Below are 18,125 nucleotides of genomic sequence, written 5' to 3'. Positions count from 1 at the left end.
TGGTTGCTCAGAAGTTGAGGGTCTTGTATCCTCAACCTCTCGGTGATCAGTTGAACAGTGCAGCTACCTGCAATTGTTCTCTCACAAAAATAAAATTCAATTCAGTAATTGGACCATAAACGTTTCCTAGTTTCATGAAGGTTGCCATCCTATTATTATTGTAGCGTGACTGAGCAAACAAGTTGGTCTTTGCCTGCTGCTGGTTAAAAAAAATAAAAATTAAAAAAGAAGTAAAAATTGGCAGAGGTTCAGTGCATCTACAAAAAACAGCAAGTTGTGGAACTGTTTCAAAAATAATATTCATCAATGTATAATGTGAAGACTTTGAAATATCTCATCATCTGCAGTATAAAATATCATCAAAAAATTCTGAGAATCTCGAGAAATGCTGTAATTCAGTATTGGATGCCTATGATATTCGAGCCTATCACCCAGAAAAGTAAAAAACTGTCAGACCAGAATGGGATAACGATCGTCGCTCAAAAGTCCTGATCTCCCGAGTTCCCAGATGTTTACACACTGAAGTAGAAAAGGCGATGCGACATAGCTGTCACAACTTTTGTGTGCTGCTGCCATCAAATTGAAAATGAGCGAAAATGTTCTTAAAAGTGTATTTTTCCCCCCTATGTTCTGTTGTGAATAAAATATGGGTTATAGAGCTCAAGCTTAAAGCATCAAGTATGCAAAAAAGTTTTGTAATTTTGAATAACTGTGAAAAAATTTGCATTAAACTGTCAACTTTCACTGGATGGAAGGCTGTAGTTGCAATTGCACATCTTTCACTACCAGGAAGGTGACCAAAGCTTCCACTTCCTACGATTCTTTCTCTGTTTGTTTATAAGATTCCACCTCTTCCTGTGGACCTCATATCATAGTTCACTGACTGTGTGGACTAACTGTGAAGCCAGTCCACAGCTACTCAGTCAGTCATAAACACAGCAACAGCATGCTACACCAGAGGACCTTCAGAAAGACCACCATCCACTGCACCCCACGGTGAGATCACTGCTCTGTTTCTCCTTTCGGTCCAGACCAGATCATACGCATTTCCTTTTTGTTTGTTTTTTTTAAAAACTCTTTTCACTCTTTTTAGCTTTATGTTTATATGACACAAATAAAATACATGTTTTACTGTCAGATTATGAGAATCTGACTAACACATGTACTGGAAAAAACTTTTCTATAGAACCTAAACATCCACATCCACATTTAGATGTCTCTCATTCCACACATTTGTTTTTTAATAATAGAATTTCAACAATAATCTTTAATGTTCTTGGAAAATAATTATATTACAACAATAATAATACTAGTAATAGTATTTTTTCTCAACATGGATTAGTTATAGCCATGTAGAGATGGATGGATGGGATGAGAGTCTGTTTAATGTTAAGAGGCTCAGTTGTAATAACACCATCACATAATCATGAATAGGTAGTACCTGACCATGAGTACTGTCTTTAAAGACTCTGAACCTTTTATTCTTGGACTCTCTTAGAGTAGCTTTGCACTATTCACAGTTCAAAATAATGCTTATTTTTCTTCTTCTGTGTTGATAGCCAGTGCTGTGTATCTGAGATCACCATATCAAGCACACCCCCACTCAATGACATCAAACACAGTCAAGAATAGAAAAAAAAAAACTACCTGAAAATTGTAAAGTGTAAATTTAGAGCCATTTGATTACTGAGCTTCCTGCTCTGAGCAAATAACTGTGCATCTCCTGACTTTATTATCTGAAATATTGGCCCTGTTTAATGTGACTTTGATGTATTACACATATTTAATGTATTCCTTTACTTAATTACTCACCAAGAAAGTAATTTTGTGACTTTGTGTTACTACTCATTACATTACTTTTGTGTTACTCTCTAACCAACTCTCTGGCTTGACATGCATTGTGACACATACTAACACCAGTCCCTATCCTAAAGAGCCCATACATACAATATTTCTTTTGTGTTGAAGCTTTAGCACAAAGAAAAATTGAAAACCAGCCCGAAGACACTTCAAAACAATCACCACTGTGTTCTACTGTAGAAACCAGTGCTGGGAGAGAGGGAGGGCAGACTGCCTGCTCATCACTGCCTGCTGAAGATCAGGCTTTGGCTGCTGGGCTGGAATTGGTATCCACTCAGCTTTAACATCACTCTGGGCTTTTCAATAGCTTTGTGTTAACATGCGGTCTGCGCAGATATTTTCGAAAGCCAGTGATGTGTTTGTTTTTGTATGTCCGGAAAACAGCGGCCTGTGTGCAAATATCTGAAGCTGTTTGTAACAAGAGTACAAATATAATCGGAATTGTATTCTGATTACTGAATTTAGTATAATAATGAGTTGCACTGCTGTCTTAACAAAAACGTAATCTATTACTTTGTAGTGCATTACACCCAACACTGGTCCCCTTTAATTTAACTGTCTTGATTTAGAACCAAATAACTAATCATCAAGGCCTAAACAGCTTAGGGCGCCCAGCAGCACAGATAGCCCAGATTGCCCCGGACTCATTGATCAGCATCTAGCAGCTGACAGATGTTTCAGGAAACATCTAGAATAATTGCTCCTATAAAGATTAACATGGCAGACTCTCTAAGAGATATTTTCCCCATCACCTTAGTTGTTCTTTTTTCACCTCTTAGTTTGTTTCCTGTCACTCACTCTTGTTTCCCTTTGCACCAAACACCCTCTCTCTCCTAAATCCCACAATCATCATCACACACTAATTATTAGTGGGAGCAGTGAGGGGCAGTGTGGCTCCTCTGGCTGTTGTTCAGTCTGCAGTATGGGAGGCATGCTGAAGGCTGCCAGAGCTGCTCCATGCCTCATAGACATGGACCGCCTGTTGGCTCAGTCTAGAGGACTCTTATTTGATGAAGCCTTGGATATTAAATGCAAAATGTTCACCTAGCCAGGAAACTTTTTGACTGCAGCTGCGTTTGAAGGTAAGTTCAGACAATTTATGAAACTGAGACAAGGTGAACAACTGTTTGTGAAGCTATTGAGTCCTCTGGTGATATATTTGTGGATTAGGAAGGTGTTTGATTACACTGCTAAAGGTTTCAGAGGGGGTTGGGATTATTGAATATGACAGAGATGCAATCTTGGCATCAGAGCAGTTTCCACACTAAGTGAAGTACCTCTGTCTCAGCTGTGTAAAAACTGCCTTTGTCAATCACTGATAAGAAAACAAAGAGATGCTATTCCTTTTATGACGGCTGTAAAGTCTGATGTGAAGCTTGATCATTTGAGTCGATGTTTGTGTATCAGCCCGGCTGAGGAACAATGTTTAAATTAAACACTGAAAAAAAATACATAAAGGCTTTCTATAGCAGGGTGTTAAGGTGTGTTTTCTGATTGGTTCAGCTAGATTATCATCACAAGTTAATGCAACCTCTATGATAGTCAAGCAGAAATGTACTTGCCTGCAATAAAATGCTAACACGGGGCTACAAACAAATCACACGCTTGCACGACTTCAGCATTGGCACCACTAAGCTTGTGTGTTTGGTACAATGCTGCTGATTGTCCTTGACAGCTCCTGTAGTCTCATTTTTCCACTCAAACACCGTCAAAAGTCACCAACTGGGTAATTAAAGGTAAAGTAATGTAAAGTGTCAAATGCAAATTAATTTTCTCTATTGTAGGACTCATTCTAGTGGCCTTCTATTATGGTGAAAATATGACATATTAACCAGGAGCTAGAGATGAGAAAAGACTTCTGATTTAAAGGTTGCTCTATATTTTAAATTAGTTATAGTGGCTGTATTAATGATTTATATTAATGATCAAATGACTCTGTTCAGTATGAAAGAGGTCACCCACAGTGACAAACCCACAGAGAATAATATTATTATTATTAATTTTCTATTCTCAGCTCTGTGGAGCTTTTTGAATCTTTCAGCAAGTCAATTGTGAATGTTTTGGGACTTTTTTTTAACCAAACCTACATTTTTCTGTCTATATATGAAGACAACACGGATTAATACAAATGTTAGCATGCAAATAAGACATTTGTAGCTGTTGGTGGTCATGGCGACTATAAAGCCTGCTCATACAAACTACAAATTGTACAAACGGTTGTTATATTTCTAAAAAAAAGAAGTTGTTTTTTCTTTCATAATTCAAGTTTGAGTCTGTTTGTTTGTTTTCTCCTTCTCCCTTTGTTCACCATTACTTCAAATGTGATAAGACTTCATGTCCTCATAGCTCCTGTCCACACGAGAACATAAATTTTGCTGCCTTCAGTGTCACATTTTTAAGAATTGAATATACGCATGAGGAAACAAATAAAAATAAAAATATAAATATAAATTTGATATAGTCTCAAAATGTTTTCTCCATATTTGGACTGAATGATGCCACCACAGAGCTACTGTAAAGTGTAGCTGTTAATTTAATTACAGCAGCAAAATGACTTTCCACCAGTCTGGATCATTCCATTAATGTTACCTCGCCGTGAGGAGCCGCGGAGTCTGGTTCTCAGCCATTAACACCAGCTGTCTGCACTGCTCTATTAGCAGTCATTGTAACAGTCACAACAAAATATGTGCCAGATGAAGCATCTTTAATCCAGTCTACAGTAAATCACACTGCTTTACCATCTCTTTCACTTTTTCACCTACAGGATGAGAAAAACAGTGAATGTTCATATTATCATGTGGTTTATTGTTTGTTTATATTCTCCTGAGAACCAGCCCATTCATTTATGTCCTCTGTAATAAACATTTGTTTTTGGTCTATATCTTTTGACTTATTTGAGCTATCCTAATAAGTCCTGATGGACTAAATAGAGGACATCCTGGTCTTTCCATTGATATCTCATGTGTTTGGGTGGCCTCTTTTAGCTCCACAGAGAAAGGAAATTGCAAATAACATTCAATGGGAAGATTCATTTTTCCTCGATTATCAGGATATGAAGAAGTTATGAACTTGCAATTTTATCTTACAAATCTCACCGGACTATTATTACCTAGAATCATCAGATCTACTAATTTATAATAATTGCTCGGATGACCTGTGAATGTCATCCCACATGTGTTTACTGTTTATAAAGACCACATATTACCTCCCTTATTATACCAAAAACAGGAGATCATGCAATGGCTATTAGTCCCAAATGACAAATAGTGACCTGGTGATTTGAGGTTGTTTTTTGTTTTCTCTGCTCACGTTTTCTGCCTCTCTCCAACTCAAGGTTTAGAGAGGCTGCGTTTCTTTATAAAAACCGTGACTCACATCTCTACACACCACAGGGACCCATTCAAACAAATGGAAAGCTCCATTTCCATTATAAGAGTAAAATCTTAAAGCATGATGAGACGGATGAGATGGATGGCAGCATGCATTAAGGAACATCTTAATGTCTTTCAAGTGACTCAACAGTTATTATCTGGCAGCCTATTAGTAACATGAGATGTCTAGTTGAGTGTACCAGACACTTTCAAAATTTTAAATTCAGAGAGATTTTTCAGTAAATTGGATTAAAATGTGCATAGCATGAAACACAGATATGGGTCGGGAATGGAGGTTTCTTTTTCTCAGGAATGGTCTCTGATGCCTTGCAAATAGGGCGTTATGCAAAACCAAATTGAGCTATGGACTTCAGTATCCACCATTGAAGTCAACCAATATTGTCCATTTCACCTAGTTCTTGATTTAAAGGAAAATTCAATGAAAGCTACATATGTTTGAAGCATGTTTTCTGTTTGCTTGTCAGCCAGTTATGTAATAGCCAACCGCTGATTTCTAATACGTACCTTGCTGTAATCTTGTTTGCGCTACATTGCTTTGCTTCCCTCCCTGAGCCTGGTCCTGTCTCTTCCTGTTAAATGGGAGTTCTTCCTTCCCACTGTCACACGTCTTTGTCAGGGCTTCACAGCTGGTTAATTTCTTCTTGTTTTATTATATTTTAAGGCTAAATAAACAACTGTTACATGGATAAAATTTTAGTGGTTGGCTACTGCATTTGTGCCTTCAAGTAAACAACATACACTTGCTTAACCAATCACATTGCACCTCCATTTTTAAAGTCAAGGGGAAAAGACCCTGTAAACAGAGTTCTAAGAACTACAATGATCCTCAGTTCCTGCAATTATGAAACAAGCAAGGGAGCACTACTTCGAGCAGTTACTATAAAAGTGAAACATTTGAAATTCAATGTACCCTTTGACGTAAGCCTTATTGCTAAAGCACATGCCACATAACTGTAATGCCCCTGGTCTACTTCCAAATAGGAAGATGAATGCCACCATAGCTTCTCTTGCCTCATGTTTCAAATCTGCCTTCTAACTGATGAGGGTCAGTTAAAGGGAAAAAAAGACAAATAGATAATGTTCAAAAAGATATGCATCAATGCAGAATGATTTCAACCTAGGTGAAAACAATCCTGTCACAATAACCATTTAGCATAAATGACCTTGCCATAAACAATTAGTTGCTTTTGGGGACAACGTGGCCATCCACCTGGGCTTAACATCACAAGCACATCTTTACTGTTTATTCCTCTTTTATTAGTTCTTTCAGTCACAGTACGTATTTTACAAGCTATAGAGTGCAGAATTTCAATTCTAAACAAAGCTGAACAGCTGTGTTATGCTTTCACGGTCTGCTCAGCAGCCACTCAGAAAAAGGACAACTGCAGATTACACACACTGAACAGATGCCATCCGAATAACCTTCCAGAAACAGACCCATGACATCACTGCTGAGACACACCCTCAGTGGCAACATAAATCTGTTTTCATGGTCACTCTGTGGTGACAGAAAGCGAGTGCACATTACAGAAACCATTAAATTTAAGAGTGAAGAAGTGATTTAGGGGTTTTGTGTGTGTGTGTGTGTGTGTACGTGTAGGCATGCCTCTGTGTCTAACCCTGTCACAGAGAATGGCAGCACCTGTGGTATCGCTACACCACCTGACGCTCCTGCCTTCCAGGAACACTGAGAGGTTTAAGTTGTCAAAGAGAGACAAGTGCTTAGGTTATGACCTGCTTGAGATGACGCCAGCACGTGTGTGTGTGTGCATCATGTACATGAGGACAGTAATATGTAGGCACCAAGTCCGAGCACGTGTTCATGGCAGTATTTTTGACCACATAAGACTACATTCCTCTGGTGGACATGCTGGCCATGACCTTTTTAACAGACATAGTGGAAAAATAACAATGAGTTTCTGCTTTTTATAATATACAGATTTTTAGGATTACCTAAAACCAACTGCCATCAGATTAAATTCACAATGCACATGATACTAATACATGACCCATGGATACAGTGCAATAGCTGAGAACACCTCAGCCATAGTTTTTATTTTGCAAATATTGCTTTTAGTCTAGTTCTATACATGTGTAATAACATCTTAATCTATTGATTTATTTTATTTTATTTTATTTGGCTGCACTTTATTTTAAAAAAAAAAAACTATCCCGTTTTATTGTGATGTTCTTGTTTGTCTTTGTGCACAGAATTTTATTCAGCCATGCATCTGTAAAGAAATCTGAATATGATCCTGACTCAACCTCATGGAAAACAGCTCTGGCATTCAACAGTTTTGGTGCTGTTTCCATAATTTAATACTTGTCGTGCTTTAAATATTTGGTAAAATAATGTGATAAATACTAAAAATATATACAAAGCTATACATGGACATACATATACAAAGCTGTTGTTTCAAATATCTGTCACTTAAAGGTCAAACTCAGAGCATGTCACATGCTCACACTCTGTGTGGTGCCAGACATTAGATGAGGGCAGTATAGAAAAAACAGCATTAAGAAAATTATGAAAGAAATCAGTCAGTTACAATACTGTATAAGATTGAAAAAAAGCACTAGAATAATTGAATCAAAAATAACATAATAAAAACTCTAAAAACAAATACGATGCAGTAAGTTTTATAATTTAAGCATTTCATTTCCAGTTTGGTCGTCAGTGGTTTCTATAGTCTAGTATTGCTTGCAGCATAATTTCTCCAGGTTTCTATTCTTACAAAGTTCTATTCATTGTTTTCGTATTTTAATTTTTTTTTTATAATATTAACATAAATTTTCCTACTCTCCGAAGCACCTTGGGCTGGAATACAGACTGCATAAAAAACATTGACAGAGCCACCATGACAGCGCCCACTAGTCTGTGAAGCGCTTGTGTGAAGCCTCAAGCTGAGCATAGTGTCATCAGCATGTTCCAAAGCCAGGAAAGATGAGTGAGACGTATATTTGACTAAGAAATAGAAGATGCTCCACACTCCCAAGGTATCAACCATAATTCAATTAAATTCAGTTCATTTTTATTTTATTTATATAACGCCAAATCACAACAACAGTTGCCTCAAGGCGCTTTATATATTGTAAGTTAGATCCTACAATAATACATACAGAGAACAACCCAACAATCATATGACCCCCTATGAGCAAGCACTTTGGGGACAGTGGGAAGGAAAAACTTCCTTTTAACAGGAAGAAACCTCCGGCAGGACCAGGCTCAGGGAGGGGTTGAGGGTTGAGAGAAGGAAGACGGGATAGAAGACATGCTGCAGAAGACAGACGGAGATTAATAACAAGTACGATTCAGTGCAGAGAGGTCTATTAACACATAGTAAGTGAGAAAAGTGACTGAAGAAGAAATACTCAATGCATTGTGGGAATTATTTACCAGAATTACAGAGCATTTGGAGACGGATGTTAATCTTGCTGTAGATTTTTATACAGTTAGACAACTCTTTGTAACCTACAGCTGGTCATTAGAAAGAATACAAGTTAAAGCCAATTCCACAATGTCTTTGTTTCAGAGGAGCCATAATATACTAAGAATGAGAACTAATTGTAAAATTGTTTCTAGTTAAACCCAGTGGCCTTGTGCTTTCATTTCTGAAAGCTGCACTAACCTTTCCATTAGAACAAAAATATATCTAAAATGTTGATAGGCCTAGCAGCACTCAACACAGCAGAGCAAAAGAAAGCTCAACAACATGGCCAGTTAAATGGGATATTGATGTTTCAGGATTGCCATAAAACAGGCACAAAGACAGGATAAACTATACGCAACACCAAGACCAAACCAATTTGCTATAATATGCAGCCAAAAAGTGTGACTGAAAAATAAAATTCAAACTGTTTCCTAACAATTTCAATTGTTATCCATTCTGCATTCCCCAGTTGCCACTAAAGCTTCAGGTTCCGCATCATAAATCAGGTCCATCAGGGCAAAGTCAGTCAGTGTTCTGTCAGTCATACTCCTGAGATATGTAGCTAAGCATCATAAAGTGCTGACAGAGTCCTAAGCACTAGCAGTAGATGGTATTAATGGCAGCCATCATGGTTTATGCTCCACATCATGATTCTTGCAGTACAGCGTTTGCAGATTTTCAGCAGGATCTTCACTGCTTAGAATGATTCGCTCTCTGTTTTTGAAAACCTAAAAAAAAAAAAAAAACTGCTTTAATGTGCTCATTTCAAAATCCAACATGACCAAAGTGGCACCAGAAGCCATGACTTAGAGACTTGACAGTGCCCCTCCCTTCCATGCAGCACGGACACCTCCCACAACCACCCTAAAACATGCAGATGAGGATGATGTAAGCTCAGTGACTGAGATTTGACCAATCAGACAGAGCAGCAGTCAAAAACAGAGCCACAAGGCTTCGTTCGCCCCAGACACAGAGAAGGGGGGGTCTGTGCTGTTTTTTATTTTTAGAACAATCGATCAGAAAACTACATTAATGACAATTTGAAAACAGCAACAGGAGCTTTATGTACGAGAAAATTATTTCATTGTCTCTGACACCGGTAACTGTATTCTTCTTGTTGGGTTTTACTGAGAAATTAAAGCACTGCTGAGGCTTCCTGAAAGGCATCAGTCATAGCATTAGATCTAGTCTTTAGATAAAGAGCTAAATTATCCAATGGGTGAAGGTGTTGTGAAGCATAAGGTGACATGGTAGGGGACAACTGCTCCGACAGTCTGACCATTGACTTTTATCCAACACCGCCGTCAGAAATCAGGTGAGCTCTGTTTCATCATCACTGCTCAGGTGGGAGCCATAAAATCTTAGCAATGCATCCTCTTCTCTAGATTTAGCATTTTCATTTAAACCACCATCAGTATGGAACTATTTGTTACAATATAGCATATTTGTCTGTGTTAGTCCTGGGATACTGAACTCAAGTAAAAGTATTGTTACTTTATTTGCATTTTCAAGCAAAAGCTGAATTTAAAATAGACAAATATTTACACATTAAATGTCAGCCAGTTATTTTATATCTGATGGCTCTCATCTTCTCTGCCACAGACAGAGACATATACGTTACCACCTCATACCACAATACGTGAATTTATGTGTTATTAATTATTAAGCCCTTTTTATATTATATTTACACTTTCTTCGAAGAAGTTCTTAAATTTTATATTAATTTCACTTCTTCTATATAAGTTTTACCTGATTAAGCTATTTTGCCTTGTTATAGTGTATTTATTTTATTAAGCGTTTACTGTTTTAAAGCTCTGTTAAGAGCTGTGTTTAATGCTGTGAAACAGCAACATAAAGGAAGTATATCTTACCTTAAAACTATAAGAAGAAGGATAATTACATAGTAATAAAATAAAAGAATACCATTTATAAATACTGTCATAGAAATATATTTATTCATGGTAAGTGATTTTTATTTTTTATTATTTCTTTTTCATCTTCTTTTTTCCCCACTGCTGATACTGTTAATATAATATAATAATATTGGGACTTTACTTACATAGTAAGTTATTTATTTGCTCAGGTTAGGTGAACAAAGCAGGAAAACATACTAAATGTGCAGAACTGAATATGTTTGTACCTTTTTATATTAATTATAACAAAAAAGTAATTATTTCCTTATTAATAGAATGAGATGAATTGATACATTTTGCATTTACAAAGTCATTCTTTGAAAAAGATGCAGTCTTATGTAATATTGTGGTATTGCTTGCCTCAAAATAGTCCATGCCCATTTCAAGCAAATACCCATTTAAACAGAGCCATGAGCAGAGCCTTGAGCTCTAACAGAGACTCTGTACTTGAGCATGTTCAGCAATACTACTGTAGTATAATGAAACACCAGCCTTACTCACAGGTCTTGAAAGAGTGATACTATTAGCACAAGTTTTTCCTTCCTTCCTGAGAGATTTACAGATTCACAGTCACTTGAAGATGACTCTTGCCCAGCACCGAGCCAGGCACTTGTGTGATATCTCTATGTCAGAAATTGTTTTCATGAGTGTTCAGCTGATCCAATGTGCTGCAGCAAGAGTACTAACAGAGACTAGAAAGACAGATCATATTTCTTCCATATTAACGTCTCTTTATTGGCTCCTGTTAAATAATGAATTCGGTCTATAATACTTCTCTTCACATACAAAGTCCTGAATGATCAGTCCCTCCCTTATTTAAAGATACCACTAATAGTACCAATTTATCTTAATAGAGCACTTTGCTCTCAGAGTGCAGACTTGTTGTTCCTAGGCTTCTTGTCTTATCACTACTCATGTGTTAATAAGCCACCATTGCACATCATTGCTTTTTGTCTACTCTCTTTTGTAGTTGTTCTGTTTGTTCTTTGCGGCCCAAATCCACCTTGTTTGGCCTGGAGCTTTTAATCATGAAGCCATGTTGACTTACAGTCCTTTGTGTTTTGTCTGGAATAATACCTCCGTCTTCAGGTTGGAAACCTCTGATTTAGGCCGTGGTTTACATTTCAGTCATAAAACGGGATTCTTTGCTTCCAGTGTTGACATTTCCCACCACTGATCGTCTTATCGTCAGAGTAGACTTCAGTGAAGGTAAAGTGTCGCTAAGCTGCCACTAAGAGCCCCACAGTGCTGTGCTAAAAAGCTGGTCTGAAACTGTTCACCTCAACCAACAGTACAACACACACCTACAAGATAAGTAAATATTGAGACTCAGGCACCCATGGTTTATCAGCCATTGCCCGATTTTTTAACAGACTGTGTGCAATGTAATGAAGCATGCTTTAGTCAATATTAAGCGCTGTCATGTTGACCACTTCTGTTTAAGTAGACAGGTGCAAACAGCAGATTTGCTTCTCTGCTTGTTCTCGTCTCTGAAACAATTTTTGTATATAAATTGAAAAACACAAGATGAACATGAACCTCTTTAGCTTTATTTTTTTTCTGCTTCTGCCCTAAGAGCTCACAGAAAACTTAAAAAATGTTATAGTGCTCTATCAGGTTGTTTTTGAATCTTTTTGTGGATTGCATCCTGTTTTTCTGTAGCTAAGGCTTACCATCTGACATGTATTATGATTTAGGACCCAAATGCAGGCTGGGCTAACAAAAGGTGAGCCTTTTATTCACACTGAATCCAGAGTCCAAACCAAGACCAAAGGCTAAGTCCAAAATGGCAACAAACAGAAATCCAAAAATATCAGGGAACCACAAGGAACACATGCTCTGACAAAGAACGAAGACAAGGGCAGGCCAGAGTGACTAAGCACAGACTTATTGGCATAACCAATAAATCAAAATACAAGGAACCCAATAAAATAACCATAGGTACTAACAGAAACTAGAATATTAAAATATCAACAAACTCATGATAGTACAATAATTATTGAAATACAAAGAAATCAAGGGAAACCATATTTAAATCAGAACAATATAAAAGGCAACATAACTGAGGCCGGGGTACAAAGAAACAACCCCAAACCAAAAGCCTTTACTTTGTATTTATAGAAACCAGGAAAACTCCAATAACAAACAGATCGACCGTGACACCAGAGGTTTGCAACTTGTGGTGAATCCTCTGTGGTTTTGGTCATGAAGTCTTCAGATGTTTGTGAACATCCTGGAGGGATCATGTCCTTGACTTGCTGTGCATTCTTACAGAGCTTTTCAGTCAACCTATTAATGGTTTGCAAATGTTTGTCTGTATTTCTGCTCTCTATCTCATCTCCTGGGCACACCTCTTACTTGGATCACATCTTCTAAACTATAAAATGGTGCTATAACTTATAAAACGACACTAGCATTTACATAATATAATGTTTCTTTCTGGTTCAGGTGAGAATGGTGTCTGACCTTGGTGACGTCGGCTTTTACGGACAGTGTGGTGTCTATTTGTGCAGGAGGTCTTAAACTGCACAGGAATGGGTGCAATGTGGAGTGGGCAGTGTGTCCACATACCACTTCATGTGTGACCGTGGAGTTTTTCCATTAATTTACATACATAAGTGTCCAAATAGCTGACAAATATAACACTCGAAGACACACAGGGCACCCTGCGTAGGCATGCAGTCAGTCAACACGTTCATTACTCATAAATCAGACCCACATATGTTCTCAGTTAAGACACGTGCACAGACACAAGTGCCATTCACACTTATTTTAGCTTACAGCGTAAAAAGAAACTGCAGGCGAACTGATGAATTTAATGCAATCTTGCATGTCCTTGTCAGGTATTAGCAATAAAAAATATTGTTTTAACACTAGCACAACTGATGTTAAAAGATCTGTAAAAATATTTAAAAAATGTGACCCTGGACACACCTACTGTGTGAATAATAAGTCTTACAGTAATAAGTCTACACAGACTTTTGGTTTCATGGGGCACAAATCCCAGTCTCCTGCATGAAAATCCTGCATTAAACATCCTCCCTGCATGGATGTTGTTGCCATGAAGGCAAACCTTTACCTTTTACTGTCCTAGAACACCACACGCTACACACATATACCTTTCACAGCAAGCTTGAAACTCTTATTAATGACTGATGAATAAACTTGGGTGTGTCAGCATTTAATGTAACTGGGTCTCTAGCTGTTTACCATGATGTGAACACACATCATGGTAAACAGCTGGGGTTGCTCTCACCTACTGATGTTTGCTGCAGTACAGTAATGCCTTGGAAACATAGTATTCAAGACATGTTTTGTCTCTAAAGACTGTCTCGTGATTAGTGATGGGTACCGGTATCCGGTGCCATGATGGCACCGGTTCTGACATAAACGGTAGTAACCAGACCGAAAAGCAGCGCACATTTCGGTGCTTTATTTGGGTGCTTCTTTTCCTGAGCTGTGATACGCTTTAGATTCTAGCCAATCATTTTATGTCTCCGAGGATAGTAGGCGGGTCCAGGTATGTACGTTCTTTTAGAGCAGAGCTACAGATTAAAAATGTCCAAGGCGAAGCGGTCAAAAGACTGGCTGTACTTCACAGCAAAATATGCAAACTCAGCAGCCTGCAACAAGTGCTTTAAGCTGATACTGTGACACTGTCAAAGGAGGTAACACCTCAAATCTATTGAAACACCTGGCGACGCATAGCGTTTTTTTAAAAGCCGAGAAATGCGCCGTATTTGATAGCTTGCTGCAAGACCTCACACCGAGCACATCTACTGCGGGTGTGGTGCCTGTTATCGGGCCCGGAGTTAGAGGAGAGTCCTGGCCCCTAGCCCTGCCAGTGTAGCAGAAATGATGACGGATGATGATGGCAGCAGCAGCCGTTCTTCTCTGTGTGAGTCGCTTAATGTTGTTCGTGTGTAATTTACGTTGAGTAGGCTAACCACGTTATTACATTAATGCATGTAAGGTGAACTAGCAAACATCATCATAGCTACATGCGGCTGTCTTCTTGTTTGATGGCAGATGCTCCCTTCACCCTGGCCAAAAAGGCTAAAATGACCAAAGAAAAAGTGGAAAACATGAGAGGTTTTTGGACAAAGTTTGTGTTTTTTCCATTGTTTAAGCACTGCTTCCAGCCAAGAGTGATACCATATATGCCCTATAGCTGCAGAAAAGGCTAACATTGTTATCTTTTTACAAAAAAAACAGCTGAACATGAGAGGTGTTTTGGACAAAGTGTGTGTTCTCCATTCCTTAAGCACCGGTTTGAGCACTGTTTAAGCACCGGCACCGTTTCAAAAGTACCGGTTTGGCACCGGTATCGGATAAAACCTAAACGATACCCATCCCTACTCATGATAGGATCACACCAACTGCGATACTAGTGACTTTTCAACTAAAATAAGCCCATCTTCAGCTTCATTTTCATGTTAAAGCCAGCTACATTCCTATAAGGCTTTGTGACTATAGTATGAATGGTTGAGGTACGATTGTCTACAGAAATGCAGAGTTGTCTACAAGTCATTATTTGACTTGGGCTACCAATTAGCCCTCTGGGATTAGGAATTGGAATTGGGCAACCTGATATCGCAGCAAAATGTGTAATAGACACGCCAGTCCACTGTGTCCATTTCACACTTTAGAGAAGTAAAGTGTGAAACAGACAAGCATGCAGAAGAACCAGCAGAGGGAGATATCATATTTCAAGCCAACATGAAAATAATCATGGGAAAGTGTTTCAACACACATTATTACAGTATTTTCATGTATACATAGTAGCCTCCTAGTTTAATTGTTTCTGGCAATTAAGGACCCTGGAATGCACTTCATATGTTTTTGCTTACTTCCAACTTCTTGATTTTAAATATATTATCTCCCCCTGGTGGTAATGCAGCGTGAAATAGACACGGAGGTCTGGCGTGTGTATTACATGTTTTGCTGTGAGACTGGGTTGGATTGGAAATATAGAAGAGTAATTAGCTAGGACAAATCCTAGTACACACCGAACTTCTGTTCACAGACAGGCAAACACCCACTAATGTAATGACAAACGCATTTGTGGTAGTTCCTACTTTCAAATGTGTGATGATGCGCACAATACAGTATCAGCCACACTTTCACAGCTGGTAAGAATCTAAGTATTGTTTCTTTCTTTTTTAAATGTGTGCATTCAACACCAACAGATCAATCTAGAAATACCTTCTGAAGCTGACCAGAAAACTGTCAAGACAATAGAAATTATATCTTGCAGGGTGTGTTGGTTCTTAAATGCTACTTTTTGTATGTTTCACAGTTGGGTCAGCACCTCTGGCAGCAGCAGTGGACTACAATTTGAGCGTTCCTCAGAAAGAATGTTTCTGTGGGCAGGAAGTAAAGCAACAGATGGAAGATCTGATCGCAGGTGTGATATGTGTGTGTAATCGGAAGGTTGCCGGTTCGAGCCCCGGCTCGGACAGTCTCGGTCGTTGTGCCCTTGGGCAAGACACTTCACCCGTTGCCTACTGGTGGTGGTCAGAGGGCCCGGTGGTGCCAGTGTTCGGCAGCCTCGCCTCTGTCAGTGCGCCCCAGGGTGGCTGTGGCTACAATGTAGCTTGCCATCACCAGTGTGTGAATGTGTGTGTGAATGGGTGGATGACAGGTTGTGTAAAGCGCTTTGGGGTCCTTAGGGACTAGAAATGCGCTATACAAATACAGGCCATTTTTATATGTGTATGTATATATATATATATATGTATATATGTGTGTGTATGTGTATATGTGTATATATATATATTTATTTATTTATTTTTTAATTAATTAATTAATTTTTAAATTCAGTCTTGCTTATTGTTATAATTATAATTAGGAGGAGATGCTTCATCAATATTCACCTTTTTTAGATCCATCTACCAGAAGATTCGTGAATATGAGGTCCTGGACAGGAGGAAGACAGTGACAGCTCTGAGGGCAGGAGAGGACAGAGCCATCCTGCTGGGCCTCAGCATGGTCTTCTTCTCCATCATGATGTACTTTGTTGTGGGAATCACCATCCTGCGCTCTTATTCTGACAGGTAATAGGCTGAATTAATTTCAGTAATATTTAAGAAAGGTCTTGCGAATAATCTTATCAGAGGAGTTTCCTTGGAAACTTTCTGCTGCATATCCTCATAACATCAAGTGGAGTCTTTGTCTTTTTCTCCAGCGTGTGGACCGATGAGACAAGCTGCACTATTGTCAACTCCACTATAGTTTGGGATGTGAACTGTTCATACAGCTGTGGAACAGAGTGCTGGAAAAGGTCTCGCTACCCTTGTCTCCAGGTGTACGTCAGCCTTAACTCATCTGGAAAAGTGGTACGACTGTTCCATAACGAGGAGACGCAGGACAACAACCCTGAGGTACTCAGTAATTGCTGGCATCTTTGGTGTGCACTTTTCCATCCAAACAGCACACAGCAAAAATGAGAGAACAGCAGTACACTTTACACTAGTAGCATAATCTAAAAGAGTTACCAAACACAGCTGTTACTTTCACTCTTCTTCTATCCTGTTCAGTGCTTCTACATCCCAAAGTGCCGTAAGGACTATGCAGCCATGCAGGTCTTGGTTCAGAACATTTCCGAGCGTCTTCGGTCTCAGCACACACTTCAGTGTTTCGTGGACCGCACAGACAAAACAGACAGCGCCATCCTGACACAAATCTACAGTCAGATCGCTGTCTTCCACTCCCTCTTCTGGCCCACCTGCACTTTGATTGGAGGAAGCGTCATCATTGCCATGGTGAAGTTGACTCAGTACCTGTCTGTCGTGTGCGACAGACTGAGCCGCATCAAGAGGTGAAGGGTTTCGAGGCTACAAAGACAAGGGGCAATAAGCAGAGTCATGGTGTCAAGACTGAAACACAAAAAGGCTGAGATGTGGTTTGTCTGTGGCAGCTGACACGCTATGACTCGAACATTTTCTGACAATCACAAAGAAGCGTTTCTCTTTGTTATTATGCTTGACTCCAGTGGAGCCTGTGGGTAAATCACAGGATTTTTACTTATGTCACTTGTTACATACATATTTAAGTGCCTGTTCTGCTTTATATGTCTATTTGTTAAATAATTTAGCAAATACTCTTATTAGCCTTTTTGCTAAGAGCTGGATGAGAAGGTCGCTGTAGTGCCAAAGCAAGTGAAACAGCTACCCAAGTTTCAGAAAAGTGTAGATTAACCCTCCTGCCAGTTGCTTTTTAAATTTGTAATTGTCTTTATGCTAAGGAAACGTAGCATAAACATCTTAGCTTAAAAACTAGCATACAGACATAGCATAGTCCCTAGTCATTAGGGGTGTCAAAAATTCATAGGCTGCATCCTCCTGAGGACCCGGCCTTCACGGTCCTCCGAAGGCCGGGTAGGCCGGAAGTGAGCGACTGTGAATTGGACGGTCTAGCCTTCAGTTTTGCGTCACTAGCTGTCTTGGTGGAGTTTAATAAACTCGGCTGTCTTCTCCTTTCTACCTAAAATATAACAGGACACTGGCGTGAATTCTCGATCATCACAC

At 38.9% G+C, this 18,125-nt stretch overlaps 1 protein-coding gene across 2 annotated transcripts; it reads left to right on the top strand.

Moving 5' to 3' along the window:
• Nucleotides 1–946: 946 nt before the first annotated feature.
• On the top strand, nucleotides 947–17,459 carry s100p (S100 calcium binding protein P). Of its 2 annotated transcripts, none has more exons than XM_085348367.1 (5): nucleotides 947–996; nucleotides 15,896–16,003; nucleotides 16,482–16,652; nucleotides 16,784–16,979; nucleotides 17,136–17,459. In XM_085348367.1, exons 1-5 carry the CDS (start codon nucleotides 947–949, stop codon nucleotides 17,418–17,420), a joined length of 810 nt encoding a protein of 269 aa, XP_085204493.1. In that variant the 3' UTR covers nucleotides 17,421–17,459. The 2 variants fall into 2 exon arrangements, with proteins under 2 accessions (XP_085204493.1, XP_085204494.1); XM_085348368.1 differs by lacking the exon at nucleotides 947–996 and adding an exon at nucleotides 9,916–9,998.
• Nucleotides 17,460–18,125: the final 666 nt, after the last annotated feature.

This window comes from Diplotaxodon limnothrissa, linkage group LG23 (assembly GCF_057381915.1).
Source record: "Diplotaxodon limnothrissa isolate DT_005_m linkage group LG23, D_limnothrissa_male_GT1.1, whole genome shotgun sequence".
In the NCBI taxonomy this organism is placed as follows: Eukaryota; Metazoa; Chordata; class Actinopteri; order Cichliformes; family Cichlidae; genus Diplotaxodon; species Diplotaxodon limnothrissa.
This window is presented reverse-complemented; position numbering and strand designations above follow the sequence as displayed.